The following is a 17,093-nucleotide window of genomic DNA, read 5'->3' as shown; positions in this document are numbered from 1 at the left end:
TTTAAGGCTTATCTCTTTAAGTGCTAGATTCAAATTCTCATTTCACATAATGCATAAAGTATGCATATTATTTTGTACACAAACAGTACAACTGACAGTTTCTTTTCCAGCACAATTTTACATTTATTTTCAAGAGTGCTCGAAGCATGATACTGACCAAAATCCCATTCAATATATATCAGTGATATTATAGATATTACACATCGCTGTAGACATCAATGGACAAAAGAAATGTTTATCATTAGATAGCAGCTACACAAACGTGAACACTCCTTTTAATCATTTACTGTCATTAATATAACATTAATGCGTTACATACCACTTTTATGTTTGGTTTTCTATCAATGTAATCAAAATGCTATTTGATAATTTTTGTATGAAAATTCGTACCACTTAGGTTAATCTTTATATTTGGATGGATAGCTTATAACATCATAAATACATAGGCTACTTCACCACATTATTGCAATTTGCTATTTCAGGCTTGACCTTACATTACAAGAAATGTGCAGCTATATTTAACACATAGCAATCATTAATACAATCCATTAAATCATGTATAACATTACTTTAAAAAACTTTCCTTTTACATCAAATTTCAAATAAAAGCAATTCTTTTGTTTCGTTATATTTCTTTATGGATTTTATCTGAAATATTTCATGTTATTACAATACATGTAATTGAAAATTCAAGTTGTTCATACAAAATTTAGGCCAAATCAACTCAACAAGATGGATAAAAAGACAACACTTGGTAAAGTACTGTTTAAGGAAAGAGTAAACATGAAAATTAAATTATGTGAAAATTATTCAATCATTATTTTGACCCAACATAGAATTTGTTTGGGAAGGGGTATCATTTAAGTTTCTTTTATTCAATAAACCCCAAATCATCTGAAATGAGATTAAATACTTTTTGCAATACTTAATTACTTTGTAAAAATAAACCTTCAATGAATTGTTTTTTAAAATAAATACAAAAGGCATGATTAGAAACTTGGCAATACTTATTTAACAATATTAGTACTCTTTTTTTTTCTTCAAATTATTATTTTATTATCAAATCTTTTCATAAAGATTTGGTGACAATATCCATACAGTATGTAAAGAAAATATAATAATTTCTATTGAGAACCACATGAGCATTAATTCTGTATGAAAGTATATATTGGGCAAATTGATTCAATGAGTTTATACTGCTCATGTGAAGAACACAATTCATGAATGTTAGCAATTAATGAAATTCACACCATTACAATAAGAGATTTATTATTTGGTTTTAAATACCAATATAAACTTTAGATTGGGCCCCCTGTAATAATTTACTTGGATGATACATGCTCCAAACATTTTTTAAGTTCCAAAAATGAAATGAGTTATATTGATAAATTCCAAAACTCTTTTCAATGACATATCTTTTCAATTACATATCAAATATAAAGAAATAACTACAGTCATCTGAAATACTGCTGGTTTGTCATCAGTAACATAAATGGAAGTTCCTTTCAAATACATGTATGTAACAAACAATGGTTAAGTGACCTGATCAAACATCTAATCATGAATTTTACAATGGGTAACTTGTCGCAACTACAGTAATGAGAAGTATACATGTAGATACAAAATAAATAATTCATGCCCATTTTTGAAGTCATTAATACTGAGAAAACAAAATAAACTTTGTTACAAATAAATAGAAGATTTACAGACTGATCCTGAAAGTAACAAGGAAGCTGGGCAGAACAGCACCATATTTAGCATTGATACGCTGCTATATAGTAATGAATATTTGGCAACATTTTATAATATTGTAAACTACACATACCTTCCCAAGTCAAAAGTATTGCAATATAGTAAAGTTTGTCTTTGAAAGAAAAAAGACTATTTGTTAAAAGTGATGTTTTGCCTAAACTGAATCATAAAGCTTTTTAAACTGAAGGGGTGTAAATATTGCCTACTATCTATTTCTACTCAACTCATGTATAAAAACATTGATAAAACAGCTGATCTATCAATCTGAAGAGCAATGTCAATGAGGAGAAGGGGAAGGGGGGGGGGTTCTTGGCTCAGATGTGAATTTGATGATCCCCTGGTTAGGTGCAGGAGATAAAGCAAAACAAAGTCTGTCTGATAATAGGTTAGTCTGAGGTCAGGATCTTTCTTGATGTTATCCCACAGGTTCTACAATGAATCGTTCTTGTACAAGGTCTCTAAAATAATTTTATCATTACCATCAAATTAGCATCTAACTAAGGAGATCACCTCCTCCTTCTATAAGGTGTGATTCATCAACCTTGCTCTAAAATCAATTGTTTTAACAATAATTTATGCAGTTAGCTATTTAAATTGAAAGTTAAAAAAAAAATACTATCCAAGTACAAATAGTTTGGTTAGGACTTAGGAACCTACAAACATGTATAGGATTGAAATGATCAGGTTATTTAGATACAAAGACACATTTGTCCATTCTTTAAAGACAAAGTTAAGATATTGCAATACTGCGAGAGAGGGATTTCATACATTATAATTCCCAATCATGTTGAGTCAAGATCACATGAGAGCTTGGAAATAATCAAATTCACATAATCATGTAAATAACAAATATTAGAATTTGCACTGTGAAACAAATATGAAAATAAATACAATGGCAGTCATGAAAACAATATTAATTTGACGATCCACATTAAAATACTATGATGTCCTGTATTACGATGATGAATGATGTTGGTGCTCTAACCAAGTATATATGTACATGTGAGTTTACTTTAATGCCCCAAACAAATCTACTTTGTTCATTTTTTTTCATGGCAGGCAACCATTTTTTCCTGAATTTCTGCATCTTTATGAAGAATTTATATTTACCACACATCAGGTGACATCATGAATGAAAATAATTTGAAATCATAAGTGTTCTGTTATGCGAAATCATCACAATAACTTCTACAGTAGGCCTGAGACACTGGGAGGCAGCGTAGCTCAGTCGGTTAGAGCGCATGTTTCGGATAAGATCGTAGATCTCAACGTGAGGGGTTCGAGTCCCGCTCATGCCGAAACGTGTCTGACAAAAAAATCTGATGCTATAACTTTGTGTGTTAGCGTGCCTCACCACTGTATTCAGTGCAGGTGTGAATGCAGTTGGAAAACACTCCGTCCATCGGAAAGGACGCAAATGTTGGTCCCGTGTATAGGAGAGTCACAACCTATGCACGTTAAAACCAATACACTATTCGTCAAAGAGTAGGGTGTTCACCCGGTGTATTGCACCTGCCGATCCCGGAAAAATTCAGGTCAAGTCAATCTTGACGTTCATATGCCATAATAATCATTGTAATGATTGTGGGCATTAACGGAAAGACAAAGACAAGTATGTACATTATTAAAACTACCATTACGTCTTACCCCCGTTTGGGAACGGACCGCAGTTCAAATTGCAAACTGCGGTATTTCACCCCATTTTGCATTTGAAAATCTAAAACATCATTTCCAAGCCCTGGGGGTCGTTTTATAAAGCTGTTCGTAAGTTAAGAGCGACTTTAACAACGACTGGTGATCATCACCAATGGTTTGTACCATTTACCGCAAGACATAATCACCAGTCGCTCGATCTTAACTTACGAACAGCTTTATGAAACACCCGCCTGATCAACCCCGCTTGGCCAGGTAATCCCCACAGGCCAGATTATGAGCGTTGAGCCAAGGACGAAATGATAAACAACAGCTGTGCTATTACGTAAGTCTTCTCTGCCTGTAGAAGGACCTTCGGAATTAAATTATTGTATTCGATATTTAATCACGTTTTCAAAGGCATATTGTATTCAGAAATTCAATGCTAGCCCATTTTCAATTTCGAACGAAGAAAATCAACCTCGAAATAAGGAAAGTAAGTGAATGAAAAATGGCGACATGTTTTCCCGGACCGCACTCGGGCTGTTGTGTTATTTTCGGACCGAGGTCAAGAAACAGGTGTTTTGATTCTTACATTGCATGCCTGGGGCAGTAGGGTTTTCGTACTTGGAGAAGAGAATTCATTGAGAAAATCTGGGGTATAGTGTTATCAAACAGAGGTTTTCGTCATGCAAAGAAAAAAAAAGGGATCATGGTCAGGATATATCTTATGATTTCAACAATAGTAGTCACACAGAGCATGAAAATAATAAAATGTTTTCTTTGACATCAATTGTGCCATCTAACCCTGGCAAAAATATGTTTCCAGCAATTTCCCATTTTCATTCAAATTGATTCAAGGAAATTGAGAGCAATTTTTTATGCAATGACTTAATTATCTCTTCCATAGAAGGGGTGGTTGGTCATAAACTGCATTCAGTTTCACACAGTGGCGTGCAATGGGTCACAGTATTGTGGGGGCACCAGCAAAAATTTCGAGTCACTTAGGGAGCGCGCAAAGCGCGCTCAGTTGCCAGGTATACTGACCTAATAGAGACATTTTAAGGACATGCAGTGCCATTAAACGGATATGTATCTCACTGATTAAATAATGCGCGCGCGAAGCGCGAGCTGAAAAGTTTTGATATTCAGACCTAAAAAGGGACATAAGCAAATTTTGTGTAATCATGATACGTACCTGTCTCGCTAAACAAACAATGCGAGCATGAAGCGAGAGTTGAAATTTTTGTATATATTGACCCCAAACTGACATTTTAAGGACTATAGTTTAGGAATCCATTAAGAGTATACATATCTCAGCATAGTCATCTAATGCAAGTGCCATCCTTTGCTGATTTTGTTAGAATTACATCTAAACACATTTAGCACTTTTTGTAGTCATTGTAATTATGATTATCATATGCATCTCACTAATCAGATACTACGAGCGCGAAGCGCGAGCTGAAAAATTAGGAAATTCAGACCTGAAGAGGGGCATTCTAAGGCTTGTTTGCAGGAATTCACTAAGACCGTACACATTTCACTAGCCAAATGATGCGAGCGCGAAGCACAGGCTGAAAATTTTTGATATTGAGATTAGAAAAATTGACATTTTAAGAACTGATTTTAGGAATTCATGAAGAGCAGACATCTCACCAATCAACGAATGCGAATGTTAGCACAGACAGGAAATGTTTTATATTAAGACCTTAAAATAGGGCAATCACTTTAAGTAGGCATGAAAAATGAAACAATAATAACTCGAATTGTGAGGAAATATATTTGGTGTACAGTATATTGATTTGAAAACGGGAGGTTTTAGTACAACAGGATTATATCAGGGGTGTGAGTGGTCACAAATAAAAAGATCTGAAAAAAGCTGAAGAGTGTTGAAAAAGTCTGAAAAAGAAAGAGCTCCCATACTTTTTGCACAGAGGAAAGCCAAAAATAAGCTAAAATTAAGCTGACAATAAAAAAAAAAAAAAATTGAAATCAGATAAAAATCTGAACTCTCACAACCCTGTTATATATCTCGTTAAACAGTCTATGCGAGCACCAGGGACAATAAAGACATAGGCCCTGAGCAATTAATGTTTCATAAAGTTATGAAAAATGCTTCTTATGTAATATAACAAAATATAATATAACATTATAATGAACAATAATTTCTTCTTTCCCCACTACGTTTCTCTTCCTTCTCCCTCTTTTTCTCCTTTCCCCGTTTTTTTTTTTTTGAGGGGGCCAGCCGATTGGGGGGGGCATGTGCCCCCCATAGTTACGCCACTGGTTTCACAAATGCATTTTGAATGACTCCTACAATAGCTGATAGGACAATATCTGAATTCTAGCAATATTAAGGCAGAATAAGTTACATGTATAATATAAACATGTGTTAACAGAAAGTTGCACACAAAATATTCTTTTTATAGGAAATATAATGTAAAAGTGCTAGTAAACATACAAATTGAAAAATCATGATTGGTTGAACAGTTTATACTTCTCCAATACTCTACACATTTTCCCTTTAGCACATAGACAAATAGATTGCATAGAAAAGGGTTTAATTGCACTAAGGGTCGAAATACATTGATACTGTAATTCTACAGCAGTTCTACCAGTATACATACTAGAGCTGCAAACTCACCGACCAGTACTATTCAACAACTGACATTCTGTGGTTAACTAATTACCAGTACTTTTTTTTAGACCCAAACTCCCAAGCATTTTTTTTCTATAGGGTCATTAAGCCCCTACACTGACAATATAAAATGAATGAATGTTGGTACATCACTAAAGATCAAGTCCTACCCAAGAAATAAAGAAAATGAAGAGTGAAAATTCATCAAAATCAAATGCATAGTTAAAAAGTTATGAAATTTAGAGTTTTGCTTATTTAAAAAAAAATAATGGTAACCAAAACATTAGTGATATGCCAATGAGAGGGCAAATGATACCACACTCTCACGACTTCTTCTATTAAACATTGTGATGTAGATTTACAATTAAAATCCTCTTGATTGAATCACCATAGGTTTACAACACAGCCGTGCAGTAAGTATACATCTTGATTGTTTAGAGATGAATAAATTCATTTTTTACAATTATAAGGAGGAAAATAAAATAAAATAACACAATAATAGTGAGTGGGTGACACAATCATTTCCTTTATTTACATACCACATTGTGTTGCACATATGACTGCTTTGGGAAATTAAGCTTAACTCTACAATATAATAACTTTCTTATTTTACAATCCAATTTGATCTTTTCAGCTTTTTATTCAATTTTTTTTCTATTTATTCAAATCAACTTGCTGTTGAGATGGACTTGACCTCTAAAATCATATCAATCTCATTCAACTGAAAAAGTCATATATTCCTCGGGGGGGGGGGGGGGGGGGGCACTTACATTGACGAGTGGATACCATGCACGACCAAAAAAACATGTAAAAAGGATGTCTTTTTCAAGATAGGGCACGTTACGTACGTAACGTAATAAGGGTGTCAAAAACACTAAAATAATGAAAAAAGGGTAGGCCTATCTATTTCGCTAGGAAAGCGACGTGTTTAGGGTCAGATTTGCGAGGGTATAAAAAATTAAGACTAAAATGCTTTATAAAGGATGTACTTTTTGCCCCAACAGTCAACACTACGTGTTTAGAGTACGATTTGCGCGAGGTGTGGGAGGTGGGGCCGTACTAGTATTAGTACTATACTAAACCCAATGATGTAGGTAAAGGTAAAACCGACAACCAATGTCCGTGACATAACAATTACTTGTTTAGGGGTTCAATTCAGGGAATTCTTGCCAAGAGTATCGTTTTGTTTCTAATACTTGTTATTTGTTAAGGGTAGGGTTTCACACGCCAATACTTGTTAAGGGGTGCATTTTCAGAATATAGAAAATACGTGTTTAGGGTGCTTTTCGAGACCCCATGGTCGCGCATAGTATCCACTCAACAGTGGAAGTGGCCCCTCGGGATATTCCTACAGTTACATCCTGTTTAGTTGAGCAGATGGGCATACTTGTAATTATCTTGAGCACTGGTAATATGAGACAGAACCCCTGTTAAACACTTTTTAAATAAATATTTTTAAAAAATCAGAATTCACACAATTTGATACAAACCATAAAACAATAGAGCATGTATACATCAGTTGTTATGTATGCTAAACAAAAATCTGTTAAATTACTCAGCCACCATGCAGCTTCATAAACTCTGCACAAACTAGCTAGGTGATGGGAGATGTGCATTGGAACACATGTATGATGAAGCAGTGCACAATAAACGATCTGTTCACAACTCTCACACAAGATGTACTGGCAATAGTAACACTGCATGGCAATTAGTTTTAAGCTATATCTGACATGGCAACGAGTGAGACGGCCCTTTCACTTCATCTCGGGACCTCTCACTAGACATAGACCTTACAAAGGAACAGGAGGAGGCCTTTAAAATCAAGATGTTGGATCAAAAGAAGGGTATTTAAGCTTGATTCTGCTGCTCTTCCTCAACCAGCTCTTTACGATCTTCTGGGTTCCGTGTTGACTTACACGTCTTGGCAATATAAAGGAATCCTGCGATGAATAGCATAATACCTGCATATTTCAAGACATAAAACAAAAAAAAGGGTCATATCAAATAAAGAATTGCTCAGTTAATGTAGGCACTTAATGGGCTTCGACAGCTGTCTGAAGTGTACTACATGAAGTATTTCTAAGGTTCCATACATAGTTTTATCTAGATTGTTGTAATCAGTCAGATGGTTGCAATGTATTGTATGTGTACTCCATATATGATCTAGTAGATAACTGGGCTTTTCAATGTAAACTACAGTTTGGACATGTTTTAGTGAATATGTTCATGTTTTAGTGCATATTATGTAATCACCAAAAAGACAATAAAAGGCTGCTCTACCAAGCCTCACACTGCACATTGCACATGCGAGAATGGAATTGCATACAAATGTTTGGCCTAAAACAGTTTAAATGATTAAAATATTTAAACTGTTATGGCTTTACATATATATAGCATGAATGTTTTCATGTGAGTGCATAATTCTTTGCAGTGGATCTTTTCTTTCTAAAAAAACACTTATTCGACATCAAGGTATACTGGTGTAGATACATGATCTATCATGTCAACACCCCCTCCTCCACTTTACTGTGCATTTAATGTTAATAATTGAACATTTGACCAAATCTTAGGAATAATGAAAAATAAACTGAAAACTAAGTTTATTGAAAATGACTAAATGCGTAAATTTTCTGTCAGAATCATTTTGCATATATCTATGAGCATTACAGCAACTGGAATTTATATTTAGCCTGTTGAAGAACTTGCAGTAACCCAAATTTGATATACAGAAAACCTACTTTACTCTGATATACTGCAAATCCTGCAATTTACTTCTTTAAACAGTATTATACAAATACATTGCATACATGTACATGTATGTACTTTTTCCACTTTATAAAAAATAGCACAAGTCTCCTTAGCCTCCAAGATCATGAAGTTATATACTGAAAATAAACAGTCAAACAACATCAACAAAGCTGCAATTCATCAACTTCTGGTTCTAGTTTTGTTAGGGTGGCAGGCTGGCTTGTTTTGCCTTTCTAGCTGCCTCCTGATTCTTTATGAGTATCATTTGTTTCCAATATATTTTTTCCAGATTATGATGAATATTTTGTTTTCTGATTTCCTGGTCATATGTGTTAACTTCTAATTTACTCTGTTTTGTATATTATTTTTACCAATTATCTTAACCTTTTCTTGTTGCAAGTGAATCTTTCCAGGAAGTGACAATAACAATTTGCCAAGCCAAAAGTGTTTTTTTATTAATTATTAAATAACATTTAACTGTTGCCAGAAAATATTTTATGAAATGACAATGAAAATCTTTTTTTCTTTCTCTTATTGTAGAATAAAGTAGTGTGATTTAATTGTGTGCTATTTCAATTTACTGTTGGCTGGCAATATTCCAAATCAATGATTCATGTGTAACATTACAAACATCATTGTGAAACACCTACATCAACTTGTCCCAGATGTCCTTTCAGCTGCATGATGTTAAAGAAAAAAATATTCTCTTCAACCAACTCTACTCCTACATGTAGCCAATGTATTTTTCCTTCATACAGTTGTAATATAATTATTATTAAAAAAAATTATTGAATTTCCATTCTTATTTGAAGGGGTGGATGGAGGAGATACACCCCAGTTATATATGAATTCAAATTCATATATTTTCACATCTCTGAAAAAAACAAACGAGATATGGTTTATTAGTATAAAAACAATCAAATGATTCCAATATATGAGTAACATGAGTAAATAATGACAATTGCAAAATTTGGACAAGCAATAATCCTTTTGACTATATCATGAACTACACATGCCACTGGAAAAAAATTGAAACATACTTCAATTAAAATTGAAAAAAACTTGAAAACACTTTTCATGATAACATATACATGTACAAATTTTTACAACTATTGTGATAGACGTCTATTTTATTTCGATAGATTAATAATCCTCAGAATTGCAATTATAAAAGACTAAAGAGCATGCTGGCTGTATTTATAGATCTGCATATTATTTGCTGGTATTTTTCTTAATAATGTTATGATAGTGGTGCAAAACACATGATACACATCATGTGGCTGCTTTGTAAAGGTTGAATAAATTATATTACAACAAGACTCGTAGTCCATCACACCAGTACATGAATATCAAGTACATAATGCTTGGCTTCAGTGTTTATGTTACATGTAGCTTCTTAACATATCAAAGGTCCAAGCATTTGCCAAAAGAAATAAGAAAAAACCCAACATTGATATAATACACAACAAATATATGGAATTATATTTTTATGAATTATTCAAACATAAATAGAAATTAATGTATAAGGAAATAAATTAGAATTAATAAACGGACAAAAGATCTATATGAAATGTATACAATTACCATAATATACTCACTAATGATATTCATTAAAAAATTTAGCACTTCAAGATGGTGGGTGTGACCGAGAAAACTTGATAAAAAGGGGTGGACAGTATTCCTTATTCCTTAACAATAATATAGAAAGTAGTTCAATTGAAACAAACGACTTCATTGCTTTACAGAGACTTAGAACCTAAAATACATTTACACATCACATTCACAAAATGATAATTTATTCACTTTTTATAGAATAGCAGTTGTATGCATTTTTGTTGCCAGTTTGTATTGTTGGTAGGTTGATTGGTATATAATATGTGCATCTGCAGTGTGTTTTCTTACACCCAACCTTAGTTCAGATGGGTCAGTGATAATGACTAGAAACTGGGTCAGGAAATTAGTATGTCTTGGTCATTAGTCCCCTAGATCACAAAGTTAAAATAAAGAAGTAGCAGAGGAAATTGAAATAGAAGATCTTTTTTTTGTCCCATTCCCATCCTCCTCTTCCTCTTTATTAATTTTCTTGAATATGACCACAAGTGAGGGTTATTTTACTTTGTGGTAATGGTCATGTGTGTACTGGTATCCCTTTGTGTGGTAGTGTCTCTACTGCCCCCCCCCCCACTCTATCTCTCTTTCTCTCTGTCTTATTATTATTTTTTTTTCTCTCTTTCAGATCAATGCTAACTGATATCCAAGAGGTATGTTTTCAAACATAAAATGTCTAAGAATCCAAATGTTATATTTTTGTGCCATTTTTCTTCTTCTTCTTTTTATAGCAGGATGATTTGTATCATTATGTTACGCATGATACCCTATTTAAAGTCTGCACATACTTCCATATTAAAAAAATAATTAATGGGGTATGATCTAATTTTGCAGAGACATTTAGCACACTAATTACATAAATATATTAATACTTAAGAATGTATCATTGTATGCATCTATTCCACATTTATAAAGACATCAAAACAATTACTATCTATACATGTAGCTCTTAATTTGTGCTGGTATGTCATTGTATAAACTCATACTTGGGTTTCTACTCTATTAATAAGCAAGCGTTTCAGCTTGATATTCATGACATACATATGTACCAGTACTTTATTCACTGCAAATAACCGACATTACAAATCTTTTTGTATTTTGAACTGGGCGTTATGGCGTGCACCTATAATCCAAGCTACATTGGGGAAGTTACAAATTTATTCAGACATTTGAGGTTCAAGCCTTGGTCACGTTGAAGGTCAATTCCTGACGTAAATAAACATGTTCGATTGAAAAATTCAATCACACACATTGATTGAATCAATCGTTCATAAAATAGCATTTGGGATTAAAGTAGAAAAAAAAATGTTATTCTTACCACAAAGCAAACGAAGGTCAACACCAAAAGGTATGAAACAGAAGATTCCTCCAACGACATAAACCAATCCTCTTTTCCAGGTGTCAATAAACCATATGGCTTTGATACATTTACCACATCGTTGTCTGTCAAGGCAATAATAAGACACATTATTAAAATCAATTAATCTACGAACAATAAAATTAAAGAGATTAGTACAGATCAGAATTTAATTGGTATTCCTTCCTACTTCTAAATTTTTAGGCAATTTGCCTGCCCTCTGGGGTCGTAATCTGGAAATTGTCTGAAGACAAATATTCTTGTATCTTCCAGAGTTAGAATAAAATCAGTATTCCGAAAATTCTTGTATCTTTTCTTGTAACTTTTCTTGTGACTTTCACTGAGCATGCATGATTTCAGAGCAAAATAAGTGTAAAACTAAAAATGGCACATAAATCTCTCTTTGTATTCAAGATAACATATAAAGATAGAAGGTATTCTGAAAATCTTTTCTTTTCATTGTCAACTTCCTTGGAATATAAAATAAAATTTACAAGAGGCAGGAGGCTATTGTAACCTAATGATGCATGCGATATTTCTCGGTCAACAATAATAATTTCCTGCTACATCCTGCAAGAACATTTTGTTTTACAAAAGGAGACATCCCAAAGATATTACAGAGATGGATTTGCAGACTTTTCAGCAATTTAATAATCTCATAATTTTGAAATGATAAATGATTTCAAAGAAAATATGCCTGTGAGAACAGCCACATGTATTTTTAGCACAAGCGTCAAGAGGTGCAAGGCAAATTACACCTCATGTCAATAATGCACTAGATGTGTTTACAGCTCTAGGAGATGCTTCTATCGGTTGGCTGAAGCATATAACAACTTAAATTATTGGTTGATGATAACATATTGGGCATGTCAGAGATAAAATAGGGGATGTCCAAACAGAGATAAGACAATTTTCATAACACCAATTTAAGACAGTTTTAGTAAGCTGTTATCTTGCTGAGTTATAAGAAATGTTACAAGAAAATTTAAGACATTTTCAGAATACCACCCCTGACTAATTCAAAACAAATTTTAGGACTCTAAGATAATGTAAGATTTTGAACACACATATCATTGTTAGTTTTGAAATAATGATGCATTGTATAACTTTCTTCTTTCCTTGCATAATATTGGAAAAAATGTGTACTATTCTTGTACCATTTATCCAGTCTGCTAATACCTACAGTGAAATGTTTTGACTGAAACCAATGCATCATTAATTAAATTAATATAAATAACTTCATTTGAATAAAAAATAAATAAGATATTGTCTTTAGTTTTCCTTTAAAACTTTAAAGTTACTTTGATTTTGTAACTTGTTTAAAAACGTTAGTAATGATTTGTAAAAAGGTTACATACCTGCAACAAGTAGTGTAAGTGAAAAGAGTCATTATTTCCAATAGCAGAACAATGCCACCTGCAACCCTAGATAAAATAAAAGGTAAAATACAATATAAACATGACACAGGTATTCTTCCCTTTATGAGTTTATCATTTCAAGTTCCAAAAACCTATTTCAAAATTGATTTGCTGGATGCATTCATTCAATTGGTCAACCTCTAACTCTTGGGGAACAACTCAACCATACATGTAGTCCATAAATCAATAAATCATTGCATTATTAATCATTAAACAAATATTTTTCTTTAAGAGTATATGGTTGGTAATGTCCCTGGTTCACTGAATTACAGTTGGATTTACCATAAATGGACTTTCATAAAGGACTTAAGATTATGCAAGGTATTGACAAGAGACTAAGGTAAATTGAAGGGTCTTCTTTATTTTCTTTTCATCATAAACTAAAGACATTTTAAGTATAATGAAATATGACCCAGCATACTAGCAAAATTAAGATAACCCCACTTCACAGAAAAAAGTTGACAGCACAGGTGGGTGTTTCATAAAGCTGTTCGTAAGTTAAGAGCGACTTTAAGTACGACTGGTGATCCTTTCTTGTGGTAAATGGTATATTGCATTGGCGATGGTTTAGCTCATAAGAAAGGATCACCAGTCGTTCTTAAAGTCACTCTTAACTTAAACAGCTTTATGAAACGGCACCCCGGCCTCATCCTAGCTCTTTACATACCTGGGACTTTTTGCTTTTGTCCCATGCAATTGTTCACTTTTTAGTTACCTAAAGTTCACTTTAATTTTAGGTACCTAAAGTTACAAATAATCATCTCAAATTGACATTTGAAAATGAAATTGAAAATGAAAATAAATTGACATAGTTTGTTTTTATTTTCAATTTCTAATAGAGCTTATACTTACAGGAGATAGACCCAAATCCAAAATTTGGCAGCAGAGTTGACCACAAAATAAATTCCTACTCCAAGGAGCGCTGTAGTTATAAAAGAAACAAAATTTCTTGGGTTTCATCTTCTATTCAAGTTTAATCATCAGAATGCATGCAATTGTATATCTCTGTGAAAAATTAATATAAAAATCTTTTACTATTAAACTCATTCCATAATTGCACAATCCTGGTACAGTGTTCGTGAATTCAATGTTAAACTGACATAATCTTGGTGGTTTTTTTTTCTTAATTCAAATGCACATGACTGCATGTAGAATGAAGATCTAGTGCATAAAAAAATTAGGGTCTACTTTTTCTTTAATCAACTACTTTGCACATAGATCTATTGTATATCTTAGATCCATCTGCTGTGTAATATGACAAGTGGATGTATATATTACGATTTGACATGAAAAGTCCTGGCAGTATACTCAGAAGGAACTTCAATCTTCAACTGCCATTATAAGTACAATAATTGGGGCGATTTAGGGATGTCAATGGAAAGAAAAGACAATATTTCTAACCTTGGCTTTATTCACTGCAAAGCAAAAGGCCAAATTATATGGTAGGGGGTCCTAAAGCTACGCGGGTCCTAAAGCTACGCACCACTCCAATGCGCATGCAATTTCAATTGCAAAATGTGCACTCTCCTGTGTGCACCTGTGACTGCAGTGTGATGAATGATTCCTACATGTAGTTGTTTTTTTTTTCTACAGAGGCTGCAATAAATCACTAAATACCGGTACAGAGAAAACCAGCAACTATTTGGAATTTTGGAGTTATATTCACTTTGATTTCATATTCCCCTATAAGAATATATGAACATTATTTAGAAAAAATTTAGGCTCAGGAAATACTTATTCTTTGCATGATTATAAATTGAGTGTGTAGCTTTTTAGGACCCCTTCTATATCGGGCGTAGCCAGGCGGCTTCTAGAGAGTAAAAATCATTTACTAACGTAAGGTTACTCTCATACGAAGCCAGGCCTTCTATCTCATAGACCCACCCAGAGCCAGCCAAAACCTGAAACTTTCACCCCCGAGATTTCTACTTTCCTTCTAAAAGATCTAGCTCTAAATCATGTACATGGGATAAAACTTGATTTCCGACATTTCTACGCTCTCGTTGTTACGCGACGCTCACGTCCGTAACATTGGGGAAGTACAATAAGAAACAAGATGGCGGCGTAAACATCGAGCAAGTCTCTTCCGTCTTTTCACAATATTTTTTCATTTTTTTGATGAATTCTTGTTTTAAAAATAACAACGAGAGCGTAGAAATGTCGGAAATTAAGTTTTATCCCATGTACATGATTTAGAGCTAGATCTTTTAGAAGGAAAGTAGAACTAGAAATCTCGGGGGTGAAAGTTTCAGGTTTTGGCTGGCTCTATGTGGGTCTATGAGATAGAAGGCCTGGCTTCGTATGATGAGAGTAACCTTACGTTAGTAAATGATTTTTACTCTCTAGAAGCCGCCTGGCTAATCGGGCGGCGAAGCGAAATCAAGAGGTGTTTGGAAATTTTCGTATTAGTGACTTTTGTGATATTTCTTCATGGTTAATATTAAAATTGGCATAGTTTTTATCGTTTGTAAACAAAGTGGGTAGCTTTAGGTCCCCCATCATAAATTTTAATTTAAGCCATTGTCCTTTATGACTCTGAGACAAGGGCTTCACTCATAAGCAGCAGGCCTATTAGTACCTTTAAGAGAAACCATTTCAAAATATTTCCTGATATAATACAAATTGAATTACATTTACAATTTCAATATCACTGCTGGCAATTTTAACTCGAATCACACAGCCACACACAACATCAGAACCAGAATCGATCATTCAACAACACAATCAATTTTGCATTCATCGTTTATTGACCATGGACTTCATCATAGAGGTAGAAATAAACATGTTTTGACTTTGTCTTGTTACAAAGAAATCACAGATCTAAATACTCACCAATTGCAGTCATTAATGCCCAAACATTAGAAGCACATGCTGGATGGCAACCAAACAGTTGAGATCTTACAGATCGACTCGTTCTAACCGTTATTCTGTGATCATCCGCCATCTTTTGCTCTTGTTTCTTCCACAAGTCGCTCACTACACTCTTGATCTCAACACATGCAATGCAGGGAACTTGAATTGAGCGAGCGGAACCGTACGATGTTCACCTCGCTGAACTATCCCGTCTCGTTTGTTAATGAGCCCAATGACGTGTGCGTGCTCTTTCAATCATAATAAACTTTGGGGCTATCATGTGACATGTACAGCTATTACATGAAGGCAACGACAACTCGACCCAAAACGAACCTTATTTTCCGGCCTTGGAACTGTTCCTTGTATTGTTTGTTGTATGTGAGTCATTAATGACAAAAGCAGGGTCAACGGCATTTCCAAGCGTGCCAAGGGGATTATAACAGCCTAAAGGGGGCGGGGCAAGGGTGTGGCCAGTCGAAGTGGTGTGTTGCTCCTTTTATTTGTTTACATCACATGACAAAGGATCGGGAACAAAATGAAACATAGCAAAACAAAATCATTGACCTTCAAACGGAACCAATATTACACAACAATCTCAATGAAGACTAAATCTGAATGTTGTAAGTCTAATTGTTTCATTTTGAAATATACATCGGGGCGTAGGATTTTTTTTTTCAAACTTCATGACTGAGCATATGTACTGAAATATCTCTGTTGACTCTCCAAAAGTCAGTCCATTCATTAAATCATGACGGACAACAAATAAATATTGTTATATACCAACTGTGTACTCTGCTAATGTAGGCTAATTAGTTTACTTCTGGCTTGTGACAGCAATATGAAAATGCAGCTGCAGTGAGGCTTCCTCAATAATTAAGTAGTCTGTGTAGAACATCCCTTTTCCTCAATGTTTTTTTTTTAATTATCAAGGATTTTTTTACCTGAATGAAATACTGTATAACCAATTGTATCAAATGTACTTGTCATTTATTTAATTTATTTGAACAATGAATACAACGTTAAGAAACACTTTCCACATTAATTCAGGTCTTACATTTTTTAAATTATGTTAATTCTGAGTGTGTGA

At 33.7% G+C, this 17,093-nt stretch overlaps 1 protein-coding gene across 2 annotated transcripts; it reads right to left on the bottom strand.

Annotated features, from left to right (window-relative positions):
* Positions 1-98: 98 nt before the first annotated feature.
* On the bottom strand, positions 99-16,628 carry LOC129265077 (uncharacterized). Of its 2 annotated transcripts, none has more exons than XM_064101791.1 (6): positions 15,986-16,628; positions 14,006-14,075; positions 13,094-13,159; positions 11,697-11,821; positions 4,061-7,983; positions 99-2,951 (listed from the first exon to the last, which is right to left on the bottom strand). In XM_064101791.1, exons 1-5 carry the CDS (start codon positions 16,095-16,097, stop codon positions 7,871-7,873), a joined length of 486 nt encoding a protein of 161 aa, XP_063957861.1. In that variant the 5' UTR covers positions 16,098-16,628; the 3' UTR covers positions 99-2,951; positions 4,061-7,870. The 2 variants fall into 2 exon arrangements, with proteins under 2 accessions (XP_063957861.1, XP_063957862.1); XM_064101792.1 differs by having other exon boundaries at positions 99-2,959; positions 4,078-7,983.
* Positions 16,629-17,093: the final 465 nt, after the last annotated feature.

Source organism: Lytechinus pictus, chromosome 7 (assembly GCF_037042905.1).
Source record: "Lytechinus pictus isolate F3 Inbred chromosome 7, Lp3.0, whole genome shotgun sequence".
Lineage (NCBI taxonomy): Eukaryota > Metazoa > Echinodermata > Echinoidea > Temnopleuroida > Toxopneustidae > Lytechinus > Lytechinus pictus.
The sequence above is the reverse complement of the archived record's forward strand: the minus strand, read 5'-3'. Positions and strand labels throughout refer to the sequence as shown.

Bases quoted from the DNA above. Each gene is read 5' to 3' on its own strand.
- LOC129265077 (XM_064101791.1), bottom strand. From the start codon at position 16,097: ATGGCGGATGATCACAGAATAACGGTTAGAACGAGTCGATCTGTAAGA. The intron at 14,076-15,985 runs GTGAGTATTTAG...TTATAACTACAG, and splicing joins GGCATTAATGACTGCAATTG to CGCTCCTTGGAGTAGGAATT. The intron at 13,160-14,005 runs GTAAGTATAAGC...TATTTTATCTAG, and splicing joins TGGATTTGGGTCTATCTCCT to GGTTGCAGGTGGCATTGTTC.